The 20034-nt window shown below is 33.8% G+C and overlaps 1 protein-coding gene across 2 annotated transcripts in view; it reads left to right on the forward strand.

The window, feature by feature from the left end:
• Window positions 1–19807, forward strand: part of LEPR (leptin receptor) — a 74601-nt gene extending 54794 nt beyond the window's left edge. Inside the window, exons 17-22 of one of the 2 annotated variants that reach the window (XM_039233470.1) lie at window positions 63–279; window positions 2195–2377; window positions 3785–3880; window positions 5480–5585; window positions 6482–6557; window positions 18986–19807. In XM_039233470.1, coding sequence (XP_039089401.1) covers window positions 63–279; window positions 2195–2377; window positions 3785–3880; window positions 5480–5585; window positions 6482–6557; window positions 18986–19807 — 1500 coding nt within the window. Of the gene's footprint in view, window positions 1–62; window positions 280–2194; window positions 2378–3784; window positions 3881–5479; window positions 5586–6481; window positions 6558–15968; window positions 18211–18985 lie in introns of those variants that run through there. The other variant, XM_039233471.1, reaches the window with a different exon arrangement.
• The last annotated feature ends 227 nt before the right edge of the window (window positions 19808–20034 follow it).

A 20034-nucleotide genomic window follows, 5' to 3' on the forward strand; every position in this document is an offset into this window, starting at 1 on the left:
AGCTTGGTTGGTATAAAAAGCACTGGAGCCCTTAAACTAATCAATTTTCGTATTTACTACAGCCTTTGATGAAAAATGACTCATTGTGCAGTGTAAGAAAATATGTGGTAAAACATCATACTTCCCGCAATGGAACATGGTCAGAAGATGTGGGAAATCATACTCAGTTCACTTTCCTGTGGACAGAGCAAGCACATTCTGTTACAGTTCTGGCTGTCAATTCAATTGGTGCTTCTTTTGTGAATTTTAATTTAACATTCTCATGGCCTATGAGCAAAGGTAAGAAGAGGTACAGGGTAGTAAACCTGTGCCCCTTTCAATATTTAATCTTTACAAACTCCTCCCATTCTAAATGATCTTCCAAGAAGCCTGTAATTCCCTGAATCTGAAAGTCTGTCTTCTGTATTTTTATCTTTTCTTTTCTGAAAAATAACAAAGCAAATTGTACCCTGGTTATGTAATATGGCCTTTGGGTTTTCATGTGGTAGAACCATGTTGAAATAGAATTATGATATGTGAGAATATTCTAGTAAATCTGATACTTAAACCTTTTGGATCACTGCAAGTTGTACATGAATTAATCTCTTTCTCCCTGCCTCTGTATGTGTGTGTATACATGTAAAAATAAGTACATGTATGTGTGTGTGTTATATTTATTACATATAAGTGTAATAATATGACAAATGGATGCAAATATTTGCTCACCCTTGAAAATTAACCTGTTCTTCATTTAATATAAGTGATGAACTGGGGCTCCATGATGACTCAGTCAGTTAAACATCCAACTCTTGGTTTTGGCTCAGGTCATAATCTCACAGTTCGTGAGTTCAAGCCCTGCATCAGGCTCCACTCTGACAGCACGAGGCCTGCTTGGGATTCTCTCTCTCTCTTCCTCTCTCTTTTCTCCTCTTCCACACTCTCTCTCAAAATAAATAAACTTAAAAAAAGTGATGAGCCTTTTTTTCATTAATTTTGATATATTTAATTAGAGAATTGAGAACTACCTTTAATAGGAGTTTCCAATATCAGTACATATTCAAAGTATCTTTTTAATGGAAATTCAAATCTGTACATCTACTAACCTCTTCCATAAAGTCTTTGCTTATTGCTTTAATTAGATATGTCCTAATATATCTTGCCAAGGTATTTTATGTCATGCCTTATATTAATGATTACTTTTGTACGTATAGTGTAAGCTTCTTGTAAGTTCCATGGTACCTGTACAATGGTTTACACTAAAAATATATCCCATCAAAATGTTCTAGAAATATTTACTGAATGCTGCACTATGCTAGGTGGTGGGAATTCCAATGTGAGAAAAACTATAATGGTCTCAGTATCCACAGAGCCAAATCAACTTTTTGATTATTTGATTATTATATTATTATAATCATACAAGTTGATGCCTATTTTCAAACTGAGATAAATGTTCCCAGGAGAGGAATATAATTCTATAAAAGAAAAGAAAATAGGAACCTTGGTATTGAGGATTAGAGAAGCTTTCTTAAACAAGCAGTATAGGAATGAAACTTCCCCAAAAGGTGGGGCTAGGAGCATTGGCTCTTGAGAGAAGAGTCTGACCAAAAGTCCTTGTGGTATAGAAGAGGACATGAAGGAATTTTATTCTCACATCTGGAAATCTACTGGAGGCTTTATTTTTTTAAGTTTATTTTTATTTTTTCAAGTAGGCTTCACTCCCAGCACAGAGTCCGTCATGGGGCTTGAACTCACAACCCTGAGATCAAGATCTGAGCTGAGGTCAAGAGTTAGATACTCAACCTACTGAGCCACCCAGGCAACCCTCCAGTGGAGGTTTTTTAAGTGAGACTCTGTGAGGAGGGTGTTAAATGATCAGATTTGTTTTTTGAATGCACAACTCCATCAGCAGGAGATAAGAGTTTGGAGGGAAGTAGAGAGGATGATTAATAGGCTTGTGCAGTATTCCAGTGGAGAGCAACTCCCTTGACTCTATCCAAAAATCCCCTTTTTGGTTTCTCCTCAATAGCATATATTCCTACATGTTTTTGCATATATGACTCTGTGGTACAAAAACAATTGTATTACATTTATTTATATAAATGTCAGCCTTCCCTTCCTTCTTCTTTAGTCCAGTAGGTTATATGTGCCTCAAGGGTATTCTATTTTTTTAAATTAATTTTGAATTTAAAAACAAATTTCCTTCTTTTCCCCTCAGTAAATACCGTGCAGTCACTCAGTGCTTATCCTTTAAACAGCAGTTGTGTGATTCTTTCCTGGAAGTTATCACCCAGTGATTACTCTCTGATGTATTTTATTACTGAGTGGAAAATTCTTAACGAAGACAGTGAAACTAAATGGCTCAGAATCCCTTCATCTGTTAAGAAGTATTATATTCATGGTGAGTTTGCTGTACTTTAATAAGTTTCTCTTATGGAGTAGTAGGAGGGTGGTTATTAATTCAAATAACATAGCCAGTTAATGAAACCTTCAAAATTATAGATGATACTACCATCTTACTATATATAATTCTATCCCTTCATCATAAACATTCACTTCTGTTTCATTTGATCCTTTTTAAATATTTTACACAGTTGTAATCATATCATCTATCACCTTTCTTTCTGATTTGTTCCTTTGACATATCACAGGCATGTTTCTGTTTTCTCCCCAATCCTTTTAACCATTGTTTTTAATGATCATATAGCATTTTATTCTAAAGTCTACTTAAACCATTTATTTATTTGGGAACATTTCTGTTGCTTCTAGCTTTACCTTTTTTCCCCAGACTATTTTTTAATGGGTTTTAATATCTACCACTAAATTGTTTTCCCAAATCTGTGTACCAACATATAATGCCACTAGTGGAGAATTGGAATGCCAGGCTGAAGGTCTAAAAATGTAGGAGTTGGTGATATAGGCAATATAAACTCCCCAAAATAGACCAGACCAGGAGGCAATTAAAGTGCATAATAGAGTATCTCCATGTCTGAGTAAGGTTTAAGTAGGGAAGCTAATGATTACCATGATCCTATAATATGGTATCACTCCAGAGACTTATACTTTGATTTCACTCCAAATACCCTAGCATCAGGGCAAATAGAAACGATTGATAGAGAACTAAATTCAGTTCATTATCACTGTTGTCCAGATGAGTATTCTCTGTGCCTTTATTTACACCAAGGGAGTATATAATTTAGGCTTCAAAGAGATTGGTCCCTTGTGGAATATTTATTTATATTATTATTAACATTTATAAAATGATACATCACTGATAGATTTGTTTTGAGCTTTGCTATACAGATGGTTTTTCCCTTGATGGAGGGACCCCTGGATAAGCAAGGGTCTCCTGTCCCTCCCCCCGCAATTCTTTGCATTTCATAAGACTTTAGTCTCACAGCTGTCTTGAATAGGGAGGTTAAGTAAACTAAATGCCTATGAAAGCTATGCTAGCTTTGGGGATATGGGAGAGGAGGTTGGGCATTTTGTCCTAGAAAGGGAAACTGGAAGCTCATATTCTGTGACCTGGAACAATTTGGTAATCATTGGAACATGCCTTTGAAAATTGCAATCTTCTGTCTCTGGGAAATATTTTCAAAAATTATTTGAAAATTATTGTTTATTACTAGGGGAATTTGGAATGCTTAGGTTATTTTTGAAACTCTCTTAGTCATCAGTATCAATCCATAAATAACAACTGATTTCTATGTGTGGAAATATAGGAGGGTCACCTAAAAGTTTTTATATCAGTTTTACTCATTAATATTAATTCAGTAGGAATGACCCTTTAATGAATTTTTCTCCTCAGATCATTTTATCCCTATTGAGAAGTATCAATTCAGTCTTTATCCAGTATTTATGGAAGGAGTGGGGAAACCGAAGATAATTGATAGTTTTACCCAAGGTAAAATTTTTCCTTTGGTTTCTATTGATACAGATGTGTGGTTTCCTACTCAGTTAGCAGTTTAACTGCCATCTGATTATTTTTTTTCTGATGAAGTCATGGAAAAGTTCAGAGTCTTACATAGATATGTCAGGGAGTGATTACAGTAATGGTATATGGTTCCTTGGTGGTAGTAAGAAGGAGAATAACCAAGCATGGTATTGCATTCTTCTATTGGAAATTAAAATTTTCAGTCTCAAATTGGGTAAAAAGTTAATGGAAACAAAATTTAATGGAAACAAAATAAAGGGAGATATGCAGTTGTACAATAACATATATCATCTGAAAGACTAATAGGAAAAATATTAATTTTCTGTATAATTCATATAAATTCATCTACCCCAAACAATGTGTATGGGGGTGCATACTTATGAGCCTTTAAATTTTAATCAGCCTTTTAAAGGAAACGTTTTGTCCTGTAAAAATAAAGCTGGAGAGGTGGTTATAGAAATAAATTCATTGTTCCTATTAAATTTCTGATTCATCTCATGCTTGGAGAATCAACATTTTGATTTTGCTGTTACTGTTCACATTGTCTTCAAATCCAAACAACCTAATGATGAAGTTTCAAGAGAGAAATATTTTGCCTGGTTTCAGAATTAAAATAATTATTAAAAAAATCATTCATTTTTATTTGACAAATACATGTTATGCACAAGAACTGGGGATTGAACAGTAAATATCAGTCTCTGTACTCATGAAGCTTAAACCCCAGTGCTCTAATGGGAATGACAGTATACAAATCAAGTATAATATAACATTAGATAGAAGGAAGTGTCATGCAGTAAAATAAAAGTAATATGCGTTAAAATGTGGTGCTTTAGGGACCCCTTGGGGTCTCCGTAGGTTAAGCATCTGACTTCCGCTGAGGTTCTCATGGTTTGTGAGTGCGAGCTCTATGTAGTGCTCTCTGCTGTCAATGCGGAGCCTGCTTCAGATCCTCTGTCCCCCTCTCTCCCTCTGTCCCTCCCCAGCTCACACATTCTCTCTCTCCTTTTCAAAAATAAACAAACATTTTTTTTAAATGTGGTGCTTTAGTTAGGATGGGCAGAATTGGTCTTTTTCTCTGCACAGGTGACATTTAGGGCAAGCCCTGAAGTACAAGAGAAGAGCATTTCAGGCAAAGGGTCAGTAAGTGCGAAGTTTCTCAGGAGTGAGCACACTTGGTGGCTCAAGAAAAGCAAGGTCAATGTGTGTGTACTGAACAAGGTAGACATTGGCAGGTGTTGTAGGCTGGCTTCTCTAGAAGCAGATTCTGAGACAGAGAGTCATCAGAACAACTTTAACTGACACTTTGACTCATATAACCTAACATGATCAAATGGAATTGGCAAAGAAATAATTTTGAAAGAAATGTTTTGCTAAATTACAGTAAGCATAATTCTGAACAAAATCATTTTATTAATGTGATCATATGTTTATTTTCTTTCTTATTTTTTATATCTTGAAAGGTATTGCAGATTTATGATAAAATCAGAAAAAAAGTCTGTTGTAATTTTTGATACAGATGTTATTATTTTCTCAAGCTTCCAAATCATGTGAATTCTATTTCTTTTTCAGATGATATTGAAAAACGCCAGAAAGATGCAGGTCTATATGTAATTGTACCAATAATTATTTCCTCTTCAATCTTATTGCTTGGAACATTATTAATATCACACCAAAGGTAATGTACTTGATGTGAAAAATCACTATGACAAAAGCCCTTGAACATATTTAAACCTTAATTTAAAGCCCAACTCAGAAACATTACAGTATCCTAATATGTTTATGTGTATTCAGTATACAATTAAGATAGTCTAAAAAGAAAAGGTCTGTTTTCAGGAAACCACATTCTGTTTTGCTAGTACTGCATAAACATCATGGAAGAAATTCATTTATAAAATGTAAATACATTCAGTAAATAACAGGCTTATAACAAGAAATCCTAGTCAGTATGTTCTCAGAGATGGTAAAAATGGCTTTTAGAGTTGTAGATTTTGGGTTGAGGACTTTTAGTGATGAAGATTCACCTGGAATGATCAGTTCATTTTTAAAAATCATCACTGCATGGCTCCCCAGTCTGTTCACTTTGACAAAGAGCCTTGAATTTCTTGTGGTTCTGTGGGTGCCCCATCACTGTGTGCTGAGAGGTCTGGACTGATGATGTTATTTCGCACATGCCGAATCTCTACAGAAACTTTTGTCTTACAGCAGAAAAGAGAGAGGTGATTTTAGAATCCGAATATATCTTTCAATCAAGTGAGCTGATGGGGCCATATTAAGTGGAATTGTTTCTGAAATTCAGTTGATGGCTACTTTTAATATATTATTTTCTCCAAAAAAAATCCATGCCAAGTGTTCAGCACAGTCCCTGGCCTAGAACTTTCAAAAAACATTGGTTATTTTTATCATTATAATGATTATTAGACTTGATCTAGACAGAACTCTGTGGAAATCTTCCTGGGATAGCCTCTGAAATGAATCAAGCCCTACTGAGACATAGCTGATTAATTTTTAGTTTGTGCATTCATTAACTGTGAACACTTTCAATATGAATGTTTTGTTATTTATCCTTTGTAGAATGAAAAAGATGTTTTGGGAAGATGTTCCAAACCCCAAGAACTGTTCCTGGGCGCAAGGACTTAATTTTCAGAAGGTCCTTTTTTCAATTTTTTTAATACCAAATATATAAGATTACTTTTAAATGCTGTATGCCTTATATAGCATCAAACATTATTAAGGTTTAAAATATTTTAAGGATAAGGCTTAAATCTTATTGTATTCCTTTAAATATGAGTTCTCTTTAATCTATTACATATTTTCACGAATAGCAAGATGCAGAGATTTGAAACCAGGATGAAACAAAATTCAGTAGATAGTTTATGAGCATTAAATATATATATACATTTTCTGTATCACAGTATATAATAAAATAAATATTAGAATATTAAGACTTGAATCTGATGAAGAACAGATATTTGGATATACTTTTATGGTATAAATTAATTGTCTTTAGGTAAAGGTTGAAATCAATATTTTTAATCCCTGTAATTATCTCCATAATTATTTAAATCAACTTAAAACCGTATAAATAATTTTGTTCTCAAACACCATACCTGAAAAATATAGTTATCATAGTGAAGCTAACATTTAAGTACATATTTTCTTCAAGCTAAAATACTTTATGAATTAGTCAACTATAATACAATAATTTGTCCTTAACATGTATAATAGAATTTATCAGAAACCTCCAGTGTTTAACTAATACTTTATTAATTCTTAGAGTTTTCCTTGAAGCCAGGTTGGTTTTCCACCCATAAAATTGAGAAAATAGAATTTAGTTTTCGGGTCCAAATATCAGCACGATGTTTTAAACAGCAAACATATGGAGGTTATTAAGCATTCTCAATGACTCTATCTTTATTACTAGTCACCATTGAAAAGTCTTCCCTGGTTTCCTTTTAGCTAGAAGATAAAGTACAGTCCCTTTGAGCTAGTACTCAGTGACTTCTCTCTATAATCTTTTATCAACTTACATATCCTATTTCTTCTGTCCCTGGGCCTTGATCATGCCTTTCCTGTGCCCTTTACCTCTACAGACCCTACCACATCAGTGAAGACCTTGCTCTTCTAGGTCCTTTTCCCCAAACCTTCCTTTAACAAAAGTAGTTCAGAAGAATTTTCCCCCTCTAAGTTCCCAGAGCATTTTATTGTGAAGAATGCTCTGAATTCCTGGGGGGTATTTTACCTCTCACAAATATTTCCTGAACTGCTGCTGCATGCAAAGTATGAAAGAAAGTAGGGATTCAGTAAAGCATTGCTGGAAGCATAATAGTGTCTGCTTATATATGTGCAAATCACTGAGATACATAGTTGTATATGCATTAAGATTTTTGCTTCAATCTGCAGTATCTCAGTTTCCTTTCCTGTAAAATGAAGTTTAATAGAACTTATAAGATTGTTTTGGAGATTGAAGATGATGGTACTTGTAACATAGTAAAGTTTCAGTAACCTTTAGTTATCATTATTTTACATATTTAGGTGTTTTAAATTATTATTCTTTCAGTTACACTGTGGTAAGTATCATTATCTCCATTTTATAGAAGAAAAAACCCGAAGCTTATAGTGATTAGGTGACTTGTTTTAGATCCAGGCTTGGCTTGCCCATCTGTCTCACTATGGAGCCTATTCTGTTAGTCATTGTTCTCTAGCAGTGGCTCAATTTTTTTTTTTATTTGAACATGACCCACAGTAAGAAAAACATCTTACCTTGCAGCCTAGTACATGCATAGATGAAGACATGCAAAACTGAAAAAAGATATTCAAAATGATTTTATTATATACAGTGCTATTTTTAAAATTCTATTTTGTTTTAAAAATACTGGTTGCAGCCCAGTACATTGATTTCACGTACTAATGACCTATTATGACTTGAGGTTAGAAAAACACTGCTTTCCAGCTTATCAGTGAACAAATGAACAAATATGTAATATTGTAGATCTAACAGTGCAAACAATTAAATTGTAATCATTAAGCAGAAATGACACTGTCTTATCTTCAGACCAGGCAGCACTAATTTTAAAGACGATCATTCTCTTTATAGAAAGTTCACTTTGTTTTGAGTCCAACCAGCCCCCTACCTCTCTCAGTTATGCCCTTATTTGCTATAAACCATGGGGTCCCCTTTCATTAAACAGAAGTCATGATTTTTTTAAATTCTTAAAATATTTATTCCTCTCCCCTCTCTTCTATTGTGAATTCATGCAGTAACACTTTTTGTAGCTATAGTGATATTTCAGCCCTATATATTTATTTGTTGTTCATTCATTAATTCATTCATTCACTCAATAAACACATAGTGAGTATTTATATGTAAGTCTAGGATGTTGCTTGAATCTTGGGAAACAAATGTTTAAGAGATTTTCCTTAGTATCTGGGAAATAAGACAGGTCATAGAGGAGTGGCTGGATGGAAAGCATAATAGAAAGGTCTTGTCTTCTTTACCCATCTTCAAAATAGTTTATTCATTTTAATCTTCATTCATTAATTTGTTTCACTCATTCATTCTCAGGCTATTTATTGAATGTCTATTCTGTGCTAGTCACTATGCAATATCTTCATGTTGTAATGATTAGAAAACAGAAACTCCTGGAGCAGATGGTCTAGTGGGAAAGATAAGCATTAATCAATGATAATGAAAATAACAATATATATGTATTCTATATAATAATAATTATAGACAACGTGTGAAAGAAAAGGATCCAGTGTGCTGAGCTTAGTGTATGGGATGGATGGGGATGAGAGGGTGAAGATAGGAAAGCGACAGCTGAGCTAAGCTCTGGAAGATGCGTTGTCATTAAGTAGGTGTTGTGGTGGAAGCGTAGAACCCAGGCAAAGCCACCTGCAAATATAAATCCCTGAGGTAGGAAGGATTGTAGCACATTCACAAACTGAAAATAGGAAGGTTAAAAGACAGTGTAATTTTTAATTACAATGTAATATTTAATTTTCTTAAGTTTGTGGGGTTCTTTCTTTTAATATGAGCATTTTTTTTTTTTTTGGTCAGAAAAACTACCTATATAAGCAAAAATTTTAAAGCTTCACCATACAAGTATATATGAATGCAGGGAATACCCATCTCACTGTCTCTTTAAGGGAAGCTAAAATATTCTGTCTTCAACATGTGAAGCTCTGAAATCTTCTTTATGTACCACCATGAAAATGCTTTCTACGTGTCTACCAGGGCAGGGAAATGATCAGGCCCACCTCAGCAAATGCAGTTTGAGCCTGCACCAAGTGATCTTTCCCCTTTCCAGAAAATGCCAGGAACAGAGGAACCACTTGATGGATGGAGTTTTGGTCAGTAAATATTTGTAGACTATGTGCTCCTTCTGTCTCACATAGATGTGATGAAAATGGTTACAAAGCTGTAGCAGATCATCTGACAAACATGTAATACAAAGAGACTGAAATATCACTAAAATTTTCTGTGTTCTGGTAAACTAAAGAAGTATGTAGAATTTTTATACTTAAAGTGGGTATGAATATCCTTATTTGTAAGGCTGATTTTTTTCTCCTCTGCAAATATTTGCCTTTATGTACTCTTATATTATTTGAGCACAACTAGTCCTTAAGATGCTTAATTTATTTCTAGGGCTGAATAGGTACACAGATAACATAGTCAGGAATAAATGAGTTTTTGGACTATAGTGGGGATATTTGAAGACTGAGGAAGAATATAATTTCAAGGATTTTACTAAAATTCAGTAACTTAAAAAAATCTTATCTTCTACTTTATCTCCTAAATAACTAAAAATAATAGTTTATAGTCTAATAAAGAGAAATAATATAGTATAATTCATACTGTATTTCCAAAGAGGGTAAACCAAATTTACTATTGGCTGTTTGCTTTCATATTTTATTTTATTTTATTCTTTCACGGCTTAATAGTCTTAAATTTTATGATGACCACTGAGTGTCAGAATGGTTTGGTGGCTTGCCTTGATCATCTCTCCTGTACTTGTAAAGACCTTGGTTAAACCCTGGTCCTTTGGACTCAAACTGCTATCCTTGCCCTCAGTTCCATATTAACAATGTATTACTAAATTTAACTAGCACCATTAATTGTACATTTAAAAATAGTTGAAGTGGTAAATTTTGTTCTAAATATTTTAACAAAATTCTAAAGGTAGGTAAAAGATCTGAATATACATTTTTGCAAAAAAGATATATAAATGGCAAGTAAGCACTAATGAATATATGCTCGACATTGTTAGCTATTGGGGAAATACAAGCCCAAAATGCAAGATACCACTTTACACTGGCTAGAATGGCTATAATAAAAAAGACAGATAATAAATATTGGTGAGAATGTGGAGAAATTAGAACTCATACACTGCCAGTGGGAATGTAAACTGATGCAGCCCTTTCTGTGCTAATAGCATGGAGCCTGCTTGGGATTTTCTCTCTATCTCTGTCTTTCTCTCTCTCTGCCCCTCCCCCTACTCATGCTCTCTCTCGCTCTCTCGCTCTCAAAGTAAATAAATAAACTTCAAAAAATGGTGCAGCCCTTTTGAAAAATGGTCTTAACAGTTCTTCAACAGTTAAACATAGAATTACCAAAAGACCCAATAATTTAACTGCTAGATATATATCCAGTAGAAATGCAATCATGTATTTACACAGAGAATTATATATGAATGTTCACAGCATCATTGTTTATAATGTCCAAAATGTGGAAACAAGCCAAATATCCATCAAATGCTGAATGGATAAGCAAAAGGTGATATGTCCCATTCTAAAACAAAAGGAAACAACAAACAAAAAACCCCCACAATGTATTGCAAAGCAAACATACTGTGCTAGTCCATTGTTAAAAACAAAGACAGTATTTTTTAAGGAGATAATAATTTTTTACATGAAGTATTTCCTGAATTTGTTCTTCACATTCAGATTATTTTGAACATTGGTTTTTATGAAAGTAATCTATATTTATAATTCTTTAGACATCCAACCTGGTTTCTAAAATGTTCCCTAAAATTATTCTCTTCCGGTTTTTAAGCTATCATTCTCATTCTCTTTGGTTTATAATTAATCAAAATCCATATTTGCCTCAAATTTTTTATTCATAAAAATTACAGATAAAGTTTGTCCTGCTTATTCCTCTCATTTGTTTGGGTCCCTCCTACCCATTTTAGGCATACCAACTTTCAAGAATATAGTATGTATTTGTCTAGTTTGTGCTTTTGTACTTTCCTACATCTGTATCTGTATGTCCATGACCAAAAACAATAATACTTTTGGCATTAATTAATTACTGTTATTGTGCCTTCCATATCATTCAAAAGTTATTTTTGTTCTCAGTATTGTTTTTGGAGGTCTTTCCATGTTTATGCCATTAATGTAGTTCACCCATGTGGACTGGCCCATTGTATTCCATCCTATAAATATATCATAATTCATATGTCCATTCCCTCTATGGATATTTAAGTTGTTTAAAAGCTTTTTTCTTTTTATTACAAACAGTGCTGCACGAAACATAGTTGTATAAATCTCTTTGTTCTCTGGGGATATAAAAGTCCCATTATTAAAGAAAAATAAGGTTTGCATTAGCTTTTGGCCAATGTGCATGGTTTAATAGTGGAAGAGTATGGAAGAGGATTTATTGCAAAGTACAGTCTCCTCTTCCACCCTACCTACCCTTAGACTTGCTCTTCAAATGCTATTACTTTAAACTGGCTTGCTTTTAATTTTTCTGGCAGGTCACCTTTATATTTCTAAAAATAATATGCTTACACCATGAGGGAACAATAGACATTATCAATTGATTTCTGGCTATAATGAATATTTACTCATATCCATATTTTTCTTTCCCTTCTTTCCCCACTCTCCTACCACATACTGTGTCACTTTTTTTCAATTTTTTCAGTAATTACTCTGCAACCTCAGAAGAATCTTCTTAAATTCCATTTATTTCCATCAGTAGAGACCACATCTTGGAGCTTCCCTCCTAGGGAGCTTTATATTTAAATAAAGACATTAGCACTCTTACCTTTCCCCCCATTTCTCTCTCCACTTCCCAGCTGATGTAAATAGAACTCTATGCTTTAAGTCAGGATTGATACATGTTTTGTCCTATTATCATTTTAAAAAACAGAAAGTCAATAAACTGCACTTACATTGCTATGGGTATGTAAACACTATTCCTTGCAGAACATGTAATATATGTGATACATTTTTTGGTAGTTCCAGTGTCACAGGAGAATATATTTTTAAAAAGATATTAGAAATATTTCACCTGTTGGTCAAAATTCTGCCAAATTTTAATTGGCTTCATTTTTAGTTTTTATGAGGTTGTTGTTGCTTTTTCTAGTGTTTCTAATTGTCTTTTTAAGAAAACTTTTAGTGTTTATTTTTGAGAAAGAGACAGAGCATGAGCAGGAGAGGGACAGAGAGGGACACACAGAATCTGAAGCAGCCTCCAGGCTCTGAGCTGTCACAGATCCCGGCATGGGGCTTGAACTCCTGAACCATGAGATCATGACCTGAGCTGAAGTCTGATGCTTAACTGATAGAGCCACCCAGGTGCCCCACTAATTGCTTCTTTAAAAGTGTTTTTGAATTTCTCTGTTCTGCTATTGTACAAGCTTCTTCACTGGACACCTTTTCCCAGTGTACTCTGCCCAGGAAACCCTATATCCTCCTACTTCAGTCTGGATAAGGTGTTTTCTAAAATATTTACAAGCCATCACCCAGAATTTTTCCTTAACTGGTTTCTAGTGACTGCTGCTTCCTAAATTCCTTTCCTTCCTCTTTCTTGATTAACTACATCCTTAAGTAACCCCCTTAGAAATGTTATGTGCTACGTCAGAGTCTTTACATGCCTGAAATTCTTTTCATTGTGCCTTCATTGATCAATAGTTTGGTGGAGTATCAATTTCTAGATTAAACAAATCTTTTCAATTCAACTTGGAAGCAATTCCTGTCTCATCATCTAGCACCCAGTATTGCTTCTGAGAAGTCAGATGCCATTCTGATTTTTACTCCTCACTGATTACTTGCAGTTTTCTTGCATTAAACAGTCTCCCCATTTGTGTGTTCTAAAATTTCAGTGACAGGTCTTGGGAAGTTCTTTTTCATTTAACTTGGTCACATTTGAAGACACTTTCAATTCCATGTCTTCTGTCATATCTAAGAAATTATATTATTTCTTTCCTGATTTCCTCTTTTCCTATTTCTTTTGTTTTCTCTTTCTAGAATATGTAGTTGTTAGATGTTGAACCCTCGGCATAGATCTTCTGTATTTTTTATCTCTTTAGTATGTTCTTTTTTGTCTTTTATTTTACATTTGAGACCTTGTTGTATGCTACTCTTTTAGTGTATCTGTTGAACTTTTATTTACTATTACATTCGTAAATTTGCAAGCTTTCTTTCCAAAGTATTATGTTTGGTTTTATGCATATGTTATTTTCTTAAGTCATACTAGAAGTACCAATTTAAGGATCATTGTTTGTTTGAAAAATTCTTTTTTCTTCCTTATCTCTGAATTCCCTTTCTGCCAGGATCGTATTTTCTTCTTGTTTATATTGGCTTTTCTTTTTTTAATGTCAGACTTTCCCCAAATATCTAGTAATTCTTTGGTTTCCTTTAATGTTTTAGAATGAAACAGTAGATAAGCCCATTGATAGGCCCGGATTGTTGCCTTGGGATAGGGCTCTGGCTAGCTGAGGAAAAATATACTCACAGACACTAACCCACAGCTGCTGGTAACTCCCTGGCTATCTCCTTAGTTGCTTGGAAAACAAAACCTCAATTTGGGTGTGGAAGGTAGTTGTAATATAAACACTCTTCTGTGTACAGTGGAGACCTGGAAGAGCCCCATTCCCTCATATCTTCCTGTGTTTTTACCTGCCATTTCTTCACTCACCGTTTCAACTGGACTCAACTGGACAAACTGGTTTTCTCTTCAGCCACAGTCTGTTCTGGAGATACTTTGGTTTGTAGCTTTCTTTGCTCATCCTCATTGGTCTACACTCTTCTGGTTGTTTTCCATCTTTTAGAAGTGAATTCAACATCTTATTCCCTCTTGCCTTCTCAGGTGATCTTCTGTGTTGTGGTATATATTTGTTGTTTGTGCTCTTTCATTCTAACAGAGTTCTACAAAGATGGGAGATAAATGTGTTCAACCTGCTATCTTGAACCAGAATACCATGCTACACCATTTCTCTTGATACTTTAAAAGTCAGAATCTTAAAAAGAAATTAAAAATAAAATATAAATATAGAAATCAAAATCTTAAAAGTTGAAAAGCAGTAGACTTGCTTTTCTTCTAATGCAAATTTCAGAGTGTTTAAAAGACTGTAACCAATTTGGTTTTTTATCTTTCTCTTTAGCATTCTTGCCTAATCTATAATTTTCTTCCTCTAAGTCTAAATCATCTGTAATTTTTTTGGGTGGTTGGGGATCTAACCCCATTTCTTGGTTGTCCTTCACAACAGTGTACTCCAGTTAACAACTTACTTTAGGAATAGGAAAGCTAAAACCAAATGGATTTTTCCTTGTGATTCAAAGACCATCCAAGATTCCTCAGTCTACTCTAGGCTTCCAAAGAAGAAGCTCAAAGATATTCAGGTTCTCAGAATACCAGCCTCACAGATCTGAGGCAGAGCAGGTCTGAAATTGGCCTTGCAGAAGTGGGTAGAGCTGGTGCAGTTTTGCGTTGGAAGTTCTGTTTAGGAGCATATTAGTACACTTAGAAGTGTCTATCTCACTCCCCTAAAATATGATTTCAGTTTGGTTTACTTTTGTGTTCTTAATATTTGTTACATGCCCATGGATTGTAAGGAGCCAGAAGAGAGAATGAATTAATCAGGTGAAATCTAACACAGCAAGTAGAAAAAGCAAAACAAATAACATGTTTTCCTGCCTGTTTAGATTTAGGATATCTTTTCATCTTTCCATTGTTTTGTAGAAAGATTGTTGGACTGAAAGAAAATAAAGAACTAAGTCAGGGTCCTCACTCTGCCTTAATTAGCTCTGTAACTTGTCCAGTACTTTGTTTTAAAAATAAGACACATGGACCAGATGGTTTCTTAGATTTTTCCCCCCTAGATTAGAGAAATCATGATAACATTCTTTTATTCTATTCTTCAATATTTCAGCTCTTCTTTCTCTTAATTTTTAAATTTTTTTTTACTGCTCTTTTACTCTTTCTTGTTGTTTCAAGCTCTCTAATACTTCTGCTGCTGCACCTCACTCTCCCCTGCCTATTTATCTTTCTAGCTCTTTGTTCTTTTCTCTTTATTCTGTTATTATTGTATAGTTTTTCCTTTTCTGGGGTGACCAAGACGGTTCTTAAAGTGTGATGTTAAGGCATGCTTTACAAAAATAGAAGAGGCTACCTTAGTTCAAAATATTGCTCTTTCCTAAAAAGGTACATTACTGTAGTGTCACAGAAGAATTGATAGTCCAGAAGCTATGCCTGACATAAAATGTTTTTGAAATCTTTTATCTTTTGCTCTCTGAGTGATTTTTTGTTTTGCTTTCTTATTTTATTTTATCTAAACAGAGAACGGATATTCTTTGAAGCTTAATCATGATCACTACCGATGAACCCAGTTCTTCCCAACATTCTCTAGAGTATTAGAAGATTTTCACATTTTGAAGAAGGGGAGACAAATCTAAAAAAAATATTTGGTTGAACTATTGAGAATTAAAATATGGTGGATGATGCTGATTTAGAACTTAAAATAGAAGGGTAAATTTGGGGTCAAGATGTAGGTCTAAGTCCATTGCAGTTTGAATATATGATTATTTTTCAGGTCACCTCAAGTTTAACAAGTAATTAATATTCATTGTGTCTGGCTTTTGATTTGTCATTTGTGTGGTGGTCATAAAACATTAAAAATTGTGACTGTTGGTTGTTCTTCCCATGTATCTATTAGATATTATCAGATATGTAGTAGACAATGTTGTAACTAGATGAAAGCTACAACTTCTGACACACCAAACACAATGAATCTAATTATAAAATACAGTAAAACTAGTTAATATTTTCATGTCCAAAATTTTCCATTTTATATTTTTTTATAGATAGCTGAGCTTATAAACTGACCCACTTAGGTGTTGTTTTGAATGTCTTGTAGCTTTTATGCCTATCTAACTTTGATCAGTCTGGGAATTTCCATCTTTGGTATCCTTGCAAATGGCTTATGTGCTAACTTCTTTCAGTACAAAGAAAGCCAGAAGTTAGAGTTTGTGTTGGTCACAGGCCAATGGAAGTTACAGTTCATATCAGGATGACCTGACATATCGAGGTCAGACTGACCAGATCAGAAAACACATCAGTCTCCAATTCAGCCTCTTTGTGAAATTCCTTCTTAAATTTATTTACACTGAACCACCCAGAGCTTCTGGCAGGCAGAGAAGTACACAGTGATGCAAAAAGGGAGCTTTTACAAAAAGTTCATGGCAAGGATAGGACATTTCTCCCTGAAAAAAAAAGACCCTTGCTATCTCTATGATGCTAGCATACTAAGTGTGTTATGTTGCTCACATTCAAAATAAACCAAAGCCTGTGTTTGATTAACATAAATAATATTCAAATTTAGGCTAAAATTAGATCACTTACACTTAGATTTTACTCATAGCTACCAAAAAAGACACTAAAAATGAGGAAGAATGTGTCCTTTTCCCCTTCATTGACTTTGAGTAGGTTATCATTGGAATGTAAAATCTAAGTGTAAAATTATGAAAGGATATTCTTTAATTCCTGCCAGACTAAATACATATTTAATATGTTCCCAGACTCTTCTAAAATCTTTAAAAATTAGGTTCATATAATGATTAAAATGATTTTTTAATACACATACTTTTAATAAAGGTTTGTGACCCATTGATGAAATATACTTTCATAATATATGGGTATGTGATTTCTTATTATCTTCCATCTGAATGCATTTGAAGACATATAAATTATCTGGTATCAATAATTAGTTACCAGTTATAAGGTTTTAGAGGACATGAAGTATGCCAGAGACATCATCTGAAGAACATAATGTGCATCTGCATGCTGTTGCCTATTTGTGTGTATTTTTTGTTTTCATGTTGATAGCATGTAATTCCTTTATTTGGTGATCTTAATTTCTAGGGTTCATTTAAATTTTAAGAAATTCAAAACACTCAGAGTAGTAAGTTTAAGAAAAAACAAAATGAGCAAGTAGATATTTGAAGCAAATCATAAATCGAATGATAAATTTCTGTCAGAAAAAAGGCGTAGGAGCAGTTTTCATCTATTATGTTCATAAGTAACAGAGAAGGTTGTGGTAACATGATTATCATTATGCAGCATTGAGTATCTATATAAATATATTCCATTTTTTATTATACTTAGCATTTGGTATATTTATTCTTTATGGTTTATAATCACCAATATATTCATTTAAGAGTTTAGAACTATGCTAATGAATTGTTTTTATATGGAACATATTTGCTATTATGAAGAATAGTTGGGTATACTGTTATTTCAGGCAATAAATTTAAATTCATTCTAGTATTTTAAAAATTGTAAAATTCAAAAGGTCAATCACATGTATGATTTACAAATTGAACACATTTTCAGTAGCACTTCATTTAGTTGCATTAATTTTTCAATGTGATGTGTCCACAGTGTTCTTTATTTTGAATTTATTTTTTCAAAATGTTTACATTGTATGAGTTGAGCTTTTTACATGCAGATTCTTGATTTGTAGCTGCTTGGCAGGGTTTTTTGTTGTGATGTAACCAGCATTCTTATAAAAGATATGATGGCATTTGTTTCGCGTCTTTGTCTTCATTCCACATGTTCCACAGTATGTTTTTTTTATATGAAGTTATATATAAGGAATGGCGATTTAAGAGTCTGTGATCATCTCTTTTACCACCATCGTTTTCAACAAATTGGTGTTCTTGTTTTCTGGTGGCTTTAAATAGATTTTCAGTATGGTGTAAGGCAGATAAGCCTCAATAGTTACAGATAGTTTATCTTTATATCACATCTTATGTCATGGCAAAGATATTTTAACTATCTTTGGTCTAGTAGGTTTGTTCATTTCATTTTATTTCAATTACTTTTTCATTTGAGTTTAAATTTTTCAGTTTGTGGAGACCTAATTTGCTATAAAATATTAGGAATTCTTCAGAAGATATGCAACAACCAATCTTTATTGAGACATGAGCACTTTCAGACCCTCTCTAATTTAGTTCTCACCACAATGCCTGGAAGTAAATATTGATTGAACACATTTTTTTACATATGAAGAAACCAAAAGGCAAAGAGGTTAATGTACTTGTCCATGGTCATAGAAGTAGGACTCAAACCAAAGTCTATCTCATCCCACTTTAAACACTAATTTATATGCCTCTCCTGTTTGATTTTTGACATATCCATTTCAGAAAGTCCCAAACAATGTGTGCTTGACTTATGTCCTTTGGTAGTAAGCCTTTTACACTTTCATTGCTGCATGATGTCATAGTGAAGCAAATAATAATAATAATAATATAATAATAATAATACAATTGAGCATTAAAATGTGTCTTTTCTTTTAGCCAGAAACATTTGAGCATCTTTTTATCAAGCACACAGAATCAGTGACATTTGGTCCTCTTCTTTTGGAGCCTGAAACCATTTCAGAAGATATCAGTGTTGACACATCATGGAAAAATAAAGATGAGATGGTGCCAACAACTATGGTCTCTCTACTTTTGACAACTCCGGATCTTGAAAAGGGTTCTCTTTGTATCAGTGACCAGCACCACAGTGCTAACTTCTCTGAGCTTGAGAGCAGCATGGTAACCTCTGAGGATGAAAACAGGAGACAGCCCTCTGTTAGATATGCCACTCTACTCAGCAGCTCTAAATCAAGTGACACTGATGAAGAGCAAGGGCTTATAAACAGTTCAGTCAGCAAATGCTTCTCTAGCAAAAATTCTCTGTCTAAGGATTCTTTTTCTAACAGCTCATGGGAGATAGAAACCCAGGCATTTTTTATATTATCAGATCAGCATCCCTCTATAATTTCACCACACCTTCCATTCTCAGAAGGATTGGATGAATTTTTGAAATTTGAGGGAAATTTCCCTGAAGAAAATAATGGTGAGAGGTCTGTCTATTATTTAGGGGTCACCTCAATCAAAAAAAGAGAAAGCGGTGTGTTTTTGACTGATGAGTCACAAGTGTTGTGTCCCTTCCCAGCCCATTGTTTATTCACTGACATTAGAATCCTCCAGGACACTTGCTCACAACTTGTAGAAAATCATTTCAATTTAGGAACTAATGATCAGAAGACTTTTGTATCTTACATGCCTCAATTTCAGATTTGTTCCACTCAGAAGATAATGGAAAACACAATGTGTGACCTAACTGTCTAATTTCATTCAAGAAACATCTCAGATTTATGTTACGATGAATCATATGAAGTGTAATACAGTCCACCATGTTTGTGGATATGGGAGAGTAAGGAAAATGTCAGAGTCAAATCTGAAAGTGATTGTTTCCAAATTAAAGGTATCTGTCCTCACTAGGATAGACAGAAAATGGTAGAAAGTCTTCAAGAGTCTGGCAATGTAGACTGACTCTTCTAATGATTTCATTAGCA

Source organism: Hyaena hyaena, unplaced genomic scaffold (genome assembly GCF_003009895.1).
Source record: "Hyaena hyaena isolate Hyena2069 unplaced genomic scaffold, ASM300989v1 scaffold_75, whole genome shotgun sequence".
In the NCBI taxonomy this organism is placed as follows: Eukaryota; Metazoa; Chordata; class Mammalia; order Carnivora; family Hyaenidae; genus Hyaena; species Hyaena hyaena.